We start from the raw sequence: 12621 nt of genomic DNA, 5'->3' as shown, positions 1-12621 counted from the left end.
CACTTGTTTCCTGGACCTCCCTCCCCAGAACCTGGAACGCAGTGGGAACCAGCACAAGGCAGAAGTGGAAGCCATCATGGAGCAGCTGAAGGAATTAAAGCAAAAGGGAGACCGAGACAAAGAGACCTTGAAGAAGGCCATCCGAGCCCAGAAGGAGCGAGCTGAGAAAAGTGAGGAATATGCTGAGCAACTGCACGTGCAACTTGCTGACAAGGTAGCAGGCCTGGGGGTGGCCTCCACTTCTCTCCTACACTGAGGGGTATTGTGTGATGATGGAGGTGGGTGGGCGGGGGTGGGGAGGGGTGGGGGGAGTGCTGGTGGCGGGGTGGGGGGGATGGAGGGGTGGGGGTTGGTAGATGAGTAGCGGATGGATAGATGAATGGAGGTGGTTATGGTGACTGGGCAGGTGTTTGGAGGTGGCCAAGCTGGGTAGAGGTGGCTGGGTGGATGAATGGAGGATTGCTGGTAGTGGAAAAGGTGTATGAGCTGATAGGAAGGATGGTTGGGTGGAGGGGGAGGTAGTTGGGGGCGTGGGTAGTTGGATAGCTGGAGTTGATTGGAGGGTTTATTGAGCAGTTTAGCCACATAGACATCATGTTTCAGAATGGTGTTAAGGAAAGATATATGTGATTGCTGGAAATCTACCTAACAATTGGGTCCCTGCTATTAACTCTTTGTGCTCTCCAGAAAAGGGGAATTCCAGGAGTGAAGTGTAAGCTATAAGGGTGATGAACGATTGTTTAGTTTGAGCCCTACCTCAGGCTCCCTGCGTCCTTGGTGCTAACCACTAGGCTGACAAGCCCTGTTGTCACCTTTGTTCCCAGGATCTTTATGTTGCTGAAGCTTTATCTACTCTGGAATCATGGAGAAGCCGCTACAACCAAGTTGTGAAAGATAAGGGGGATCTTGAGCTGGAAATTATCGTCCTGAATGAGTGCGTCTTTGTGTTAGGAGAGGGAGGGTGGAATGACTGAGGGAGTTGGGTGTGCAGGTGGAAGGAGCCTGTCAACCTGAGGCAGGCTCCTGTGGCTGCTGGTCCCCACCAGTCAGGGGCTGCACTGGGCTGAGATGTGACCTGGACTTTCTGGGTGGATCTGGGGTGCAAACTCTGGCTCCTGCCCCAGGGTCCTACCCCACTGGCAAGCACTGTTGGAGGGACCAGGTTTCTCTGGTTACAGTGGCCTGGGCCTGATCCAGGGCCGAAGCCTGAGCCTGGCTCTGAAAGCATTGCCTTCTGTCCCCAATCTGCACAGCATGGGAAGTGGGCACACTGGGATTCTCATTCCTGTTCTTGGGGGTTCAGGGCAGCTGGTGATCCTGTGTCTTCTATGCATTGTCTGCACAGTGACAGCAGCTACTTTGCCAAGGCCAGCCAGCCAGTAGGTCAATACTATGGCATAGGAATAAGGGGAGCAAAAGTGGCCTCTAGTTGCCCATAACTCACACCTTCTTACCTCTTGGTAACTGTCAGCAGTGACCAGTCATTCTCAGGTCAGGCCTAGGTTGACATTTGTTCCTTCCTTCATTCAAAATATATTGAGCATCTGCTAAATACCAGGCTATGTGTTGACTCCTAGTGTTATACCAGTAAAAAGACAAATGTGGTCCCTGCCCCCGTGGAGTTACCCTGTACTAGCAAAGGATATGGGGCTCCCTGGGCTAAGGAGGGGTCACCAGGGTGCTAAATCAGTCTGTAGGTCAACTAAGTCCTCTATAAGGAGGTGTCTTTTGCTGTATTCAACTCAATTTAGCAAACATATCCTGAGAACCAGCTGTGTGCTGGGCCATATGCCAGGTGCTACCCTCAGGGAATTCTCAGTCTAGTGGGAGAAAACAAATAAAGTAAAAAGATACATGGTACAGAGAGGGGTTGGGGAAGATGTCTTGAGGAGAGGAAGTCTAAACTGGGTTTTTAAGGGTGAGTAGGAGTTTGCCAGATAAAACAGCATTGTGTATTTGTTTGGGCCTAGTCAGTCAGACTCAATAAATATTTATTGAATGGTGAACTGTAGTTAATCAACAGTGATGGCACATACAAAGGTTTTGTGCTGGATCTGTGGTTAAGATAAACGAACAAGTGAACATCTGTGAACCCAGTGATCCTCTGAGGTCACAGCTTCTGTTCTTTGATCATAGCCCTGCTGAGTGGACAGACAGGGCCAGCAGCTGGCTCCTGAGTTGGTTTCTTTCCCTTCATACTTGCCTTCATCTCACACACTCTCATTGCATTTCTTGCCTGTGCTAGGTTGACATTCACATGTGGACAAGCCAGTTAATGGCACCTCCTCTCCCCTGGGGGAGACAGAACTTAGGCCAGTAATTATAAGCCAATGTGAAAGATGCTGTGTTGGAGAGGAGTGCCTGGGGGATTTCTTTGACCACCAAGCCTGGAAGGTCAGGGAAGGATTCCAGAGGACTGTCCTCATAGTAAGACCAGATAGGTTAATAGATTGAGGACATTCCATGGGGACCTAGGAAGGAACCATGTCTGTTGTCCTTGTCTTTGGGGAGTGTCTGAGCCTCATGGGAAGATCAGACATGGACATGCATATCTAAGTTAGCAGTTAGAGTAGAACTGTAGAAGGCTTTTTTCAGGGGTTGGGATGGGAGACAGATCATACAGGATGTTATTAGGAGGTGGGTTACAGGAATGCTGCAAGCAGCAACGGCAAGGCTGGGCAATGCAGCTGCTTCTCAGGATGGAGATTGGGGAGCGGGCAGGGTAGCAAGAGGTGTGACATGGCCTGGGTAGGAATATTTGGTTCTGCTCCAGGCAAGGCCGTACCTCCTCAGAACCTGTATAATTGGTTCTCTTAAGTCTGCTTTCACTTTATGACCTTCCAGCCGGGTGACAGATCTTGTAAACCAACAACAGACCTTGGAGGAGAAGATGCGGGAAGACCGGGACAGCTTGGTGGAGAGACTACACCGTCAGACTGCCGAGTATTCTGCATTCAAGCTAGAGAACGAGAGGCTGAAGGTCTGTAGTGAGAGCTGAGAATGGTACAAGTGGGTGGAGATGGTCCAATGGCTGAGCATACGTGGTTGGGCACCAGAGATAAGCAAGAGGGTCTTTCGGGGGCCTGGAGGTTGAAGAGTGCTCTTGAGTCAGAAAGGCCCAGGTTCAAGTCCTGACTCTGCTTCTTATTAGCTCTGGAAACTGAGCAAGACATTTCATGTTTCATTGCTGAAATTTCCTTAGTGGGAGAAATGAGCTCCTTGTCAGAATATGGTAGTACATGTGAAATGCACTATGAATTTGAGGTGAACATTTATTCTCCTGGGGGACTGCTGGGCCCTGTTGTATGTATTAATTCTCATTTCAACCCTCCAAACTCCAAACAGTGTGATTTATCTCCATTTTATAGAATAAGGAACTGAAGCTTAGAGAAAGGTCTAATTTCTTGCCCAGGATTTTGCAGTAGGAAGTGTTGGAGTTGGGGGTGGAATCCGATTCTGACTTTGGAGTCCTCACTTTTTTTTTTTTGTAAATTTAGTTTTATTGAGATATATTTATATACCATGTAATCATCCACAGTGTATAATGATTTGCTCATAGTAACAGCATACAGTTGTACATTCATCACCACAATCAATTTTTGAACATTTTCATTACTCCAAAAAAAAAAAAGAATAAAAATACAAGTAAAAAAGAACACCCCAAACATCCCATTCCCCCATATTATTCATTTAATTTTTGTCCCCATTTTTCTACTCGTCTGTCCATACACTGGATAAAGGGAGTGTGAGCCGCAAGGTTTTCACAATCACACAGTCACACCGTGTAAGCTGCATAGTTATACAGTCATCTTCAAGAATCAAGGATTCTGGGTTGCAGTTCAACAGTTTCAGTATTTTCTTCTAGCTGTTCTAATACACACACACACACACAAAGAAATATCTATATAATGCATAACAAGAACCTCCAGAATGACCTCTCAACTCCATTTGAAATCTCTAAGCCACTGAAACTTTATTTTGTTTCATTTTGCTTCCCCCTTGTGGTCAAGAAGGCTTTCTCAATCCCATGATTCCAGGTCCAGGCCATCCCTGGGAGTCATGTCCCACATTGCCAGGGAGATTTACACTCCTGAGAGTCATGTCCAACTTAGAGGGGATGGCGGTGAGTTTATCTGCTAAGTTGGCTTAGAGAGAGAGGCCACATCTGACCAGCAAAAGAGATTCTCGGGGGTGGGTGGGGGTCGTGACTCTTCTGCACAATTATAAATAGGCTTAGCCTCTCCTTGGCAGTAACAAGCTTCGTAAGGGCAAGCCCTAAGATTGATGGAGCCCTCACTCGTAACCACTTTCTATACACCCTCCCAGCATGCCAGGGGCATGCCAGGATTGTTCTTGTTTTTTTTTTATTGATCTGTGCAGTAACATCCAGGTTTAATTTTTAAATGAAAATTTTTTAAGGAAATTCTGACTGATTTTAAGGAAGTGTAACATTTGGAAAAGTGAACATGTTTTGTGTATCACTCACTTTAGTCAAAAATAAAACCAGACCATTGCGTGAATTTACCTTTGATAGATGTTGCTAAACAGTAAAGAAGTTGTATAACCCCCACCCCTGCAAAGGTAACCTCTACCCTCTATCACAATGGATTAGTTTGCCTATTTTTGAACTTTATTTATTTATTGATAGATTTTTATTATAGATAAATTTGTATAGTTTATATACTCTTGTCTCTGGCTTCTTTTGCCCAACAGGATGATTGTGAGAGACATCCATGTTATTTGTAGCAGTTTATTCATTCTCATTGCTATATGATATCCCATTATATGAGTACATCACAATGTATTTATCCATTCAGCTGTTGATGGCATTTGGGTTGTTCCTGTGGTGCTGTTATGAAGATCTTTGTACGTCTTTCAGTGCACATATTTGTACACATTTTTATTGGTTGTATACTTCAGAGTAGAATTGTTAGGTCATCGGGTAGCCTGCATAAGTACAGCTTTGGTAGATTTTACCAAACAGGAAAGTGCTTGTACAAATTTACACTCCCATCAGTGATGTGTGAGTACAGTTGATCCATATCTCCTCATCAACACTTGGTGTTGTCAGTCTTTTTATTTAATTTTAGCCAGTCTTGTGGAAATGTAATAGCATCTCATTTGTTATAGTGCAGTTGGATAAATTGAAAATAACCCTCAAGTCTAACAATAGAAGATTAGTTACATACTGGTACATCAGTCTAGGATAATATAGTTTGGCCATTCAAAATGATGATTGCAGAAATGTATATTCTTAAATATCAAAATTATAAAACTAAAATATGTTCATAGTAAAAGTTTAAAACATTGTAGAAGTGCAATATAGAAGTGATCTGGCAATTGCATTTCCTACATTTTAGGCAGTTAATAGTTGTGTATTTTTTTAACTTTTTCCTCCCCAATTCTAATGTACATATTTGAACACATATACATCCATCCATCCATTATTTGCAGCTTGCTTTTCTCATTTAACCACATTTCGTGGACATCATCTTAAATGACTGCTTTATTTATTTATTTTCATTTTTTTAATTGTAGATATAACATATATGTATATAAAAATGATAACTTACCGAGTACAATCTAAGAAGTAGTTAGAGTGCAGATTTCAAAGGATATTATAGGTTATAATTCTGCAGTTTCAGTTATTTCCTTATTATGAAATATAACATATATACAAAAAGGTGTAATCTTTCAAAATATGATTTAACAAGTAGCTATACTGGAAATTTCCAAAGTTATTATGAGTTAATAGTACCATAGTTTCAGTTGTTTCCTTATTGTGAAATATAACATATGTACAAAAAGATAAGGCTTTCAAATTACATTTTAACAAGTAGCTATAGAACAAATTTCAAAGGATGTTATGGGTTACAGTTTCACCATTTCAGTTCTGTCCTTCTATCTATTTAATACCCTAGCACAACTAAGAAAAAGCAAATTATATAAAGAGTCAGTATTCAGAATTCTATGTTAAATTCCGTCTTGTCTGTTGCTACCCCTTCCTCTAGTTTAATCACTTTCCCTATCTTCAGGGATATAAATGACTGCTTTTTATTGCACTGTATTGAGATGTCATGATTCATTTTTTCCATATGGTAAAGTGAGCCTTTTGGATTATAGGAGGGTATATTTTGACTTGGCTAGAAGGTCACAACATATTATTTAAAAAAACATTCTTGTTTAAGAAAATAGCTACACAGCCATAGCTCTGTAGCCTTATACCAACATATTATGCATTATGATTTGTTTTTCTTGATCTTATCTCCATTTCTTTTAGTAATTAGTTATTGCTTTTGTAATAAGCAAAAAGGAAACACAGACATTTATTTGCATCTATATTTACACAGACATTTATTTGCATCTATATTTACTTGAGTTGATCATATTTGGAGTCTAACCTGTTGCCTCTCTGCGGAAAAAATGATCATGTGGATTTGACTAGTGGGGCTTTCCTCGGCTGGCCTCCCTCTTGGAATAGAGGGTGGGATGGCCACCTGATCTGAGACCTTCCTGCTGCTTACTCACGAGCCACCCCTTCTAGGCAAGTTTTGCCCCGATGGAGGACAAACTCAATCAGGCGCACATCGAGGTCCAACAGCTGAAGGCATCAGTTAAGAACTACGAGGGAATGATTGACAACTATAAGAGTCAGGTAGGCCTCTTGGGGGCCCTGGTCCTTTGAGGATAGCAGCAGCCTGTGCTCTTAGGCTGGGAGACTCACCATGATGCCTCTTGAAGGAAGGGTTGGGTGTAGAAGGTGTTTTTCACCAAAACTTGGCTCTGCCCAAGATGACCTGATGTATTGTTGGAACCTAGGTGATGAAGACCAGATTGGAGGCTGATGAAGTGGCTGCCCAGCTGGAACGCTGTGACAAAGAGAATAAGATCCTTAAAGATGAGATGAACAAAGAGATTGAAGCGGTACTGTTCCCCTTCTTTGTTCTCTTTCCCTACCTGGCAGAATTCTGAGGCTGTCCCTCTTATTTGCCTTTGGCCCTCCCTCAGTCTGATAGCAAAGATTAATTTTCTTATTGGTGGGCTGGTGCACTCTACTGAGTGGGTGCTCTCTCCTTTCTCTTTCTTGTCTCCTCTCTTCTGTCTCTTGCGCTACATCTTTATTCCATTAAAAAAAAGTCTCTCCTGCTTAGAGCATCCAAGTGGATTCACATCCTTAGTGTGATAGATAGGTCTTAGGCATGCCTACTTAATTCTGTGTGGTGTCTTTATTTCATGCCAACCAAAAAATAGGCCTCCCATTCCCTTCCCCAAGAGCCTTATTCTTCTAGAGATGGTTTGGCTACCATCTAGAAGCAAAGGGCTCATCCTCATGGCAACCTTGGAGATGGGTTGCGTCCAGGCTTGACCACTAATTTATTGCATAATTGTGGGCAGATAGCTGCCCCTTTATAGTCTTTGGTCTCCTTGTAAGTACAAAGATGGGATAAGAACAGCTATTGTTTCTACCTTCACCCCTTGACATTTAATTTGGAAACACTATAGCATGGTCACTGCATTCCTAAGGGTTTTGGAGTTAGACTAGATTTTAACCCTGCCTCTACCAGTTTCTAGGTGAGTGGCTTTGGGCAAATGACTCTGCTTCCTTGATCATTAGTGTCCTTATATACGGTGACAACAGCACCTATTTTATAGGTTGTTCTGTGAATTAAATGAGCAACTGCAGAGAGCCCTTAACACAATGCCTGGGTCCTAGTGTTTACCTCATGGGTTGTTATTTGATGACTGAAGGTTGGCAAGTGTCAAGTCAGGCCCAAGTATGTCCCCTCAGCAGCTGGACACCTGCTCCTGGCATACAAGGAGGGCAAGCCACATTCTTGCCTGTGCATTTCACAGGATCCCCTTCTGGGCACTGAGGCAGCCCTGTCCTAACTCCAGTGGACTCTGCCTGGCCCCACCAGCAGCTGGACCCTTCCCAATGGTGGGCTTTTCTCCCCTACTCCAGGCACGTAGGCAGTTCCAGTCCCAGCTGGCTGACCTGCAGCAGCTGCCTGACATCCTCAAGATCACAGAGGCTAAGCTGGCAGAGTGCCAGGACCAGCTGCAGGGCTATGAGAGGAAGAACATCGACCTCACAGCCATCATATCAGACCTGCGCAGCCGGGTAAGGGACTGGCAGAAAGGGTCCCACGAACTGGTCCGAGCAGGGGCCCGCTTACCAAGATGAGCTGCTCGCCCCCGAGGGAGGACCACTTCCTTTTTCTTGGCTGCCACTTTCTGAAAGGAGTGAGCTATCATCAGTGCTGTGAAATAAAAGTCTGGTGTGCCAAATGCTTTGTGTTTGCACATAGTGATTGTAGTTGTAGAAGTCGTCACTTGTTGGAGTTGTTGGGCCCTCCTGCTCCTGTCCCACCCCAGAATGCACCAAGTCTTCACTTGCCTCGTGCCCTTCACACATTGCTGCCATTCTCAGCCACACATGCACCGGCCATGGGATATGAGCAGACACCAAGCCATAGGTCTTTTCTTCCAACTTTTCTCTTGCTTTAACTGCGTTTCCTTATTCTTAACACATTGTCTTGAGATTCTACCCTGAAAGAGGGCCCCCTTTCTCCCAGAAGCAATCCACCTGTGGGTTACTGGAGCCATGTCTACTTTGTCCAAGAAGTTATATGCCACTCATTTGCAGTGTAACCTTGGGTAAAGCCTTTCCCCTCTCTTGACCTGCTTCCTTGTAATAATAACAGTAGCTACCAATTTTTGAGTACCTGCTCTGTGCTCCACACTGAATAAGCAGTTTACCAGCATTATCTCATTTAATTCTCCTAGGACCTCTTGAGGCATAGGTATTATCATTCCCATTTTACAGAAAGCAGTCAGAAGTATAGAGAGGAGAAGTAATTTCCTAAGGTCACAGATTTAACAACGAATAGAGATTGGAACCCAGCCAACTCTACCTGGTTCCCAAGCCCATGCTCTCAGTACTCTTAAATTGCCTGCCTTCTCTGTTGAACTTGAGCATTCTCAGGGCTTTTGAGCTCTGCTGTCAGAGGCTTCTGCATAAAGCAGCCCTCTGGATATCTTCTTAAACTTGCTAGTTTAAACGTATGAAAACATGCTGCTTTGCCTATACGTGTTCCCAGTTAAGGGGAGAAGGAAATCAGCAGTATGGACAACATCATTGGTAAAGACACCAGCTTTCTGGTGTGTCCTGTGGGCTAATTAGGCCTACCATCTGCTTCTGCCTTCTCATGTCCGCCCTGGATTCCAACTAGGCTGCTGAATGGCCTCACCTGATCAAGAAAGCGTCATTGGAGTTCCCCAGGGTCAAACCTCACTTCTCTTCCTGTGGGAAAGCCTTCAGTCTTGGGAGTTGGGCCTAACCTATCCCTGCTGTCCTCTCTCCTCTAGGTTGTGAGTTGACACCTGGATGCCTGCTGAAGGCAGTATGCCTCTTTCCTGGGTGTGGATAACAGGTCATAGGGAAAAGGGAGGGCTGTACCAGGAAGTTATTTCATAAACCAGTCTGTGTTCCTGTCATTTTAGATCGAACATCAGGGGGACAAGCTGGAGATGGCGAGAGAAAAACATCAGGCTTCCCAGAAGGAAAATAAACAGCTGAGTCTGAAGGTGGATGAACTGGAGAGGTTAGAGGCACTTGGTCCCATCTCTGTCCTCTTCCTAGGACCTGAGACTTTCAACCACTTAGCTGCTTTGTGCTTAGCGTGCTGAAGTGTTTGAGGGACTCAAAGCCCTGGAAGGTACTAGGCAGACCTCAGAGGAAAAGCTGTTCCCACTTCAGTGGTAAGCATTATGGGAGAGTGGAAGGTGATGTCTTGGGGCATGGGTGGATGCTCCATACAGTGTCATCAAGATCAGACCATCAAATGGCATCAGAAAGGCAAGCTTTGTCCAAGCAGGGCCTGATTTAAATGGAGCAGCAGGTACACTGTGGTGGGGGCATTTCCCACTCATTCTGCTCTTTGTTTCCTATCATCCTTCCCCAAGACCTTTTTTTTTTTTTTTTTTTTTTATAATCATTTTATTGAGATATATTCACATACCACGCAGTCATACAAAACAAATTGTACTTTCGATTGTTTACAGTACCATTACATAGTTGTACATTCATCACCTAAATCAATCCCTGACACCTTCATTAGCACACACACAAAAATAACAAGAATAATAATTAGAGTGAAAAAGAGCAATTGAAGTAAAAAAGAACACTGGGTACCTTTATCTGTTTGTTTGCTTCCCCTACTTTTCTACACATCCATCCATAAACTAGACAAAGTGGAGTTTGGTCCTTATGGCATTCCCAATCCCACTGTCACCCCTCATAAGCTACATTTTTATACAACTGTCCCCAAGACCTTTTAATACTGATTCTTCTCTGTTACTTACGGATTGTTGGAGGCAGTCTGAAGTGAAAAGTACATCTTTTGTAATGAGAAGCTCTGGCCTTGAGTCCTGGTTCTGCCTCCTAACCTGCATTGTGATCTTGAACAAATCACTTAACCCCTTTTGAACCTCAGTTTTCTCATCTTGAGAAAGGGACAAAGGTAGGAATAGTAATATAGCTCATGGGGTTATTGTGAGTCTTCAACGTGATAATCTTCATAAAGGGCTTAGTCCATTACCTAGCATAGAGAAATGCTTAATATATGTTAGCTGGTATTTTTCCAATTTTAAATACGAGGAAACAGACTCAGGGAGAGGTTAAGTGACTTGCCCAAGGTCACACAGCTGATACCTGGCAAAGCTGCAACATTTTCTCTCCCTTCAAAACTTGTGTTAGCTTCTATAAGATAAGGACTGGAGACTTCTGGCACAGGTCCCTGCCTTAGTTTCAGAGCAGAAGGGCCCTAAGAGGCTCACCACACTGCCCAGAGTAGTATGGTGCAAATGCACCTAGAGGGGCACTTGAAGCAGGTGGTCTCTTTCTGGACTCCACCTCTACTCTCCACCGCAGGCCTCAAAACAGCAGAACTTGCTGAGCTCCTTAAATTAGAAAGTGTTCTAGAAGAGCAGGGGGTGGGCAGTGTGTGTGCATTGGATAGTCACCATTGCTCCATGGCTGGCCACATAAGATGTTGAGTGGTCTAGCAGAAGTCCGTTTGCTGAGGGAGTGAATGGTAGAAGTTGAGGGTATGGGCTTTGGAGACAGATTTGCCAGCTGTGCTGACCTTGGACCAATGACTTCACCTTTCTGAGACTTGGTTTCTTCATTTGTAAAATGGGAAAAATAAATGGTACCCATCTCCCTGCGCTGCAAGTTGTATTCCTTGTGATAATATGCGCACTTAGTGCAGCCCACAGTTTATGCTTGTGTTTCCCACTCTACATACTGTACTCTAACCAGCTGCTCCAGTTGCACAGTTCCTTGGTTTTCTTGCTGATCTGCAGATCTGTTTGGTTTATTCCTCTGGCTCCTTGGAGATTCTCGGCGTGATGAGAGCCCCAATCCAAGGGTGGCTGTTGGCCCCCTGATGGGGTGGAACAGGACAGATGGGGGTGTGAGCAAGAGCTGATTGAGTGTTTTCACCTAGGAAACTGGAGGCGACCAGTGCCCAGAATATTGAGTTTCTACAGGTGATTGCCAAGAGGGAGGAGGCAATCCACCAGTCCCAGCTGCGGCTGGAGGAGAAAACACGGGAATGTGGGACCCTGGCGAGGCAGTTGGAAAGTGCCATTGAAGATGCTAGGAGGCAGGTTAGTCTCAAGTTCATAAGTAACTAGCTCTGTGACCTCTGAGCCTATTTCCCCATCTGAAAAATGGGTATAATGCTTCACGAAATTGTTGTAAGGATCAAATGAGTAATGATTGTAAAGCAGTGGTCTCTTTAGTTAGTTCCTGCCGTGAGGTTCTGGGGAAATTTTTTCACACGGATATGCAAATGCTGTCTGTGAGAAGAGATGGTGGAGTGGCCCAGCTTTCTTTTTGCCAGGTGCTCCCCATATCAGACAACCCCACTTCTATGCCTCCTGTGTAGGTGGAACAAACCAAGGAGCACGCACTGTCCAAGGAACGAACAGCCCAGAACAAAATCCTGGACCTTGAGACCCAGCTCAGCAGGACCAAAACCGAACTCAGCCAGCTGCGTCGGAGTCGTGACGATGTGAGTCAGGATGGTGGGTAGGGAGCTAGAAGAAAAGGAAGAGAATTGAGATTTTAGACATCCTTGGGGCTTGCAGGGCAATGTGTTTTCTTGTTGGTTTTATGAATATGACATGGCTTTTATGTTTCTCCAATCACTTTTATTGCTTAAGGATATCTTAGGCAGATCCCATTTTTTTATATAACTTTATTGAGATACCATTTTCATACCATAAAATTCACCTACTTAAATAGTACAATTCGGTGGCTTTAGTATATTCAGAGTTGTGCAATTATCACCACTATCTAAGTTTAGAGTGTTTTCATCACCCCAAAAAGAAACTCGATAGCCATTAGCAGTCACTTACCGTTCTGTTCCCCCAGCCCTTGACAACCACTCTGAAAGTTTCTATTTCTCTATGAATTTGCCTATTCTGGACATTTCACATAAATGGAATCATATAATATGTGGCTTTTTGTGACTGGCTTCTTTTACTTAGCCTAATGTTTTCAAAATTCATTCATGTTGTAGTGTGTATTATAGTACTTCATTCCTTCTTATT

General features: G+C 44.1%; 1 protein-coding gene across 12 annotated transcripts in view; it reads left to right on the top strand.

Moving 5' to 3' along the window:
* The window catches only part of ODF2 (outer dense fiber of sperm tails 2), a 35980-nt gene that overhangs the window by 18546 nt on the left and 4813 nt on the right, over positions 1 to 12621 (top strand). For 11 of the 12 annotated variants that reach the window (XM_037797513.1, XM_037797518.1, XM_037797515.1 and 8 more), the window contains 9 exons: positions 29 to 214; positions 825 to 934; positions 2845 to 2980; positions 6545 to 6655; positions 6820 to 6924; positions 7964 to 8122; positions 9505 to 9605; positions 11511 to 11673; positions 11955 to 12080. In XM_037797513.1, coding sequence (XP_037653441.1) covers positions 29 to 214; positions 825 to 934; positions 2845 to 2980; positions 6545 to 6655; positions 6820 to 6924; positions 7964 to 8122; positions 9505 to 9605; positions 11511 to 11673; positions 11955 to 12080 — 1197 coding nt within the window. Of the gene's footprint in view, positions 1 to 28; positions 215 to 824; positions 935 to 2844; positions 2981 to 6544; positions 6656 to 6819; positions 6925 to 7963; positions 8186 to 9504; positions 9606 to 11510; positions 11674 to 11954; positions 12081 to 12621 lie in introns of those variants that run through there. The other variant, XM_037797525.1, reaches the window with a different exon arrangement.

Source organism: Choloepus didactylus, chromosome 10 (assembly GCF_015220235.1).
Source record: "Choloepus didactylus isolate mChoDid1 chromosome 10, mChoDid1.pri, whole genome shotgun sequence".
Taxonomy (NCBI): domain Eukaryota; kingdom Metazoa; phylum Chordata; class Mammalia; order Pilosa; family Megalonychidae; genus Choloepus; species Choloepus didactylus.
Note: the sequence above shows the minus strand (reverse complement) of the source record. Positions and strands in the feature narration are given on the sequence as shown.